The following is a 2,500-nucleotide window of genomic DNA, read 5'->3' as shown; positions in this document are numbered from 1 at the left end:
GGAAGGTGGAATCTTCATGAAGAAGGTTTTCAGCTGGATTGATTGGTTGAGACACCTTGTGACGTTAGAGTTATAAGGTTCTATCTCCATTTTTGTCAAAATTGAGTTTTTTTACATAATCTGATCCATTAGGTGTTTATTAATGCCTGTGTGGTGTTATTTTTAAAATGTTGACATTTTTGAGTTTGTAATTAATAAAATACAAAGGTTCCATCTCACAAAACATAATGGAATGTAAAAACGTTGACGCTCAATATCTCTGAACTGCCCTAAACGGAGATAGAACCTTATCATTCTAAACGGAGATAGAACCTTATCATTCTAAACTGAGATAGAACCCTATAATTCTAAGCTCACGACCTGTCCCTCTCTGTCCCTCTCTGTCCCCCTCTGTCCCTCTCTGTCCCTCTCTGTCCCTCTCTGTCCCTCTCTGTCCCCCTCTGTCCCTCTCTGTCCCTCTCTGTCCCTCTCTGTCCCTCTCTGTCCCTCTCTGTCCCCCTCTGTCCCTCTCTGTCCCTCTCTGTCCCTCTCTGTCCCTCTCTGTCCCTCTCTGTCCCCCTCTGTTCCTCTCTGTCCCTCTCTGTCCCTCTCTGTCCCTCTCTGTCCCTCTCTGTCCCCCTCTGTCCCTCTCTGTCCCTCTCTGTCCCTCTCTGTCCCTCTCTGTCCCTCTCTGTCCCCCTCTGTTCCTCTCTGTCCCTCTCTGTCCCTCTCTGTCCCTCTCTGTCCCTCTCTGTCCCCCTCTGTCCCTCTCTGTCCCTCTCTGTCCCCCTCTGTCCCTCTCTGTCCCTCTCTGTCCCTCTCTGTCCCTCTCTGTCCCTCTCTGTCCCTCTCTGTCCCCCTCTGTCCCTCTCTGTCCCTCTCTGTCCCTCTCTGTCCCTCTCTGTCCCTCTCTGTCCCCCTCTGTCCCTCTCTGTCCCTCTCTGTCCCTCTCTGTCCCTCTCTGTCCTGTCGTAGCCCCTGTTTGCCTTCCTGTATAAGGAGGAGTTCCCCGTGGACGGCTGGAAGGTGTACGACCCCATGGCAGAGTACAAGAGACAGGTAAGAATAATAACAATAATAATAATAATAATAATAATAATAATAATAATAATACATTAGACTTATATAGCACTTTTCTAGACACTCAAAGACACTTTACAAACTGAAAAGATTGAGTAGTAATAATAAAAAGAAACAAGAAAGAAATAGAGAAAGAAAGTATAGGGGTCTAATTAAGGTAGTGCTGGGGACACATGGGAAGGGGAGGGAGGGGGAGAGGGTTAACTGGTGAAGGGGAGCTTGAAGAGGTGGGTTTGGGTTTGAGGGCCTGTTTAAATGTTGGGAGGGTGTTGGCCTGTCTGATGTGGTTGGGGAGGGCGTCCCAGAGGGATGGGGCTGCGGCTGAAAAGGCCCCGTCACCCCAGGTCCGGAGCTTGGTCCCGGTGGTCTATGGTTTCCAGGTAACCATGGAAACATGCAGGAGAAATCTATATAGAATTGGATCTTCAAGGTAACCTACTGCAGATGACAATAGCTCTTACATATCACCACCTTCTTAAAAGAATGGCTTATGTCACTTTTGAGGAAATGTTTTGGCCTAAATCTCATATATTCTAGATTGGGTTCACGGTTTATTCTGTTTTTCCTCAAAACTTGAAAACATGACGGAAGCCATTATTTTAAGAAGGTGAAGATAATATGATTCCCTTGAAGCGGTATCTTCAGCTCCTCCTAGGTGTTCTCAAGTGTGTCATGCATGGGGCGCTTAGGTGGCGTAGCGGGTTAAGCATCGACCACGTAACCGCAGGGTTCCCGGTTCGATTCCGGCCGTGGACATATCCTGCATGTCATCCCTCCTCTCTCTCTCTCACCCATCCTTCCTGTCTAAATCTCTACTGTGTCTGTCAATAAAAGGAAGAATATGAGTGGGACTGTACGGAGCCCCCCTGGGGTCACATGGTAGAAAAAAATTAGTTGATGTGTGAATCCGTTCCCTCTATTTAGTAAATCTGTTCCCTCGGTAATTTGTTAGGGTTATGGTTACGATCGCAAGGATTCTAACCCTAACCCTAATCCTTGCGATCGTTCTGGCTCGTAGGGCCTAACCCTAACCCTAACCCTAACGAATTACTAAACCGAGGGAACAAATTACTAAACAGTAACCCTCCTCCAACCCTCCTCCTCCTCACGGTGGTCTTGTCCTCAGGGTCTTCTCTCTCCCTCCCTCCCTCCCCTCCTCCCTCTCATGCTGGTCTTGTCCTCCAGGGTCTTCCCAACGAGAACTGGACCATCAGTAAGATGAACAGCAGCTATGAGGTGTGTGACACCTACCCCGCCCTGCTGGTCGTCCCCGCCAACATCCAGGACCAAGACCTCCGACGCGTGGTGTCCTTCAGAGCCAAGCACCGCATACCTGTATGTACCTGTCTGTCTGTCTGTCTGCCTGTCTGTCTGTCTGTCTGTCTGTGTCCTTCAGAGCCAAGCACCGCATACCGGTCTGTCTGTCTGTCTGTCTGCCTGT

The 2,500-nt window shown here is 48.9% G+C and overlaps 2 protein-coding genes across 2 annotated transcripts in view; both read left to right on the top strand.

Annotated features, from left to right (window-relative positions):
• Nucleotides 1–2,500, top strand: part of LOC308168152 (complement factor H-related protein 2-like) — a 499,130-nt gene that overhangs the window by 431,862 nt on the left and 64,768 nt on the right. The window lies entirely within an intron of this gene.
• mtmr1a (myotubularin related protein 1a) overlaps nucleotides 1–2,500 on the top strand; it is a gene marked incomplete at its 5' end in the record, with an annotated part of 19,408 nt that overhangs the window by 10,427 nt on the left and 6,481 nt on the right. Inside the window, 2 exons of the mRNA XM_080543124.1 lie at nucleotides 955–1,038; nucleotides 2,245–2,394. Coding sequence (XP_080399250.1) covers nucleotides 955–1,038; nucleotides 2,245–2,394 — 234 coding nt within the window. The remainder of the gene's footprint in view (nucleotides 1–954; nucleotides 1,039–2,244; nucleotides 2,395–2,500) is intronic.

This window comes from Nansenia antarctica, assembly GCF_963989245.1.
Source record: "Nansenia antarctica genome assembly, chromosome: 12".
NCBI lineage: Eukaryota > Metazoa > Chordata > Actinopteri > Argentiniformes > Microstomatidae > Nansenia > Nansenia antarctica.
This window is presented reverse-complemented; position numbering and strand designations above follow the sequence as displayed.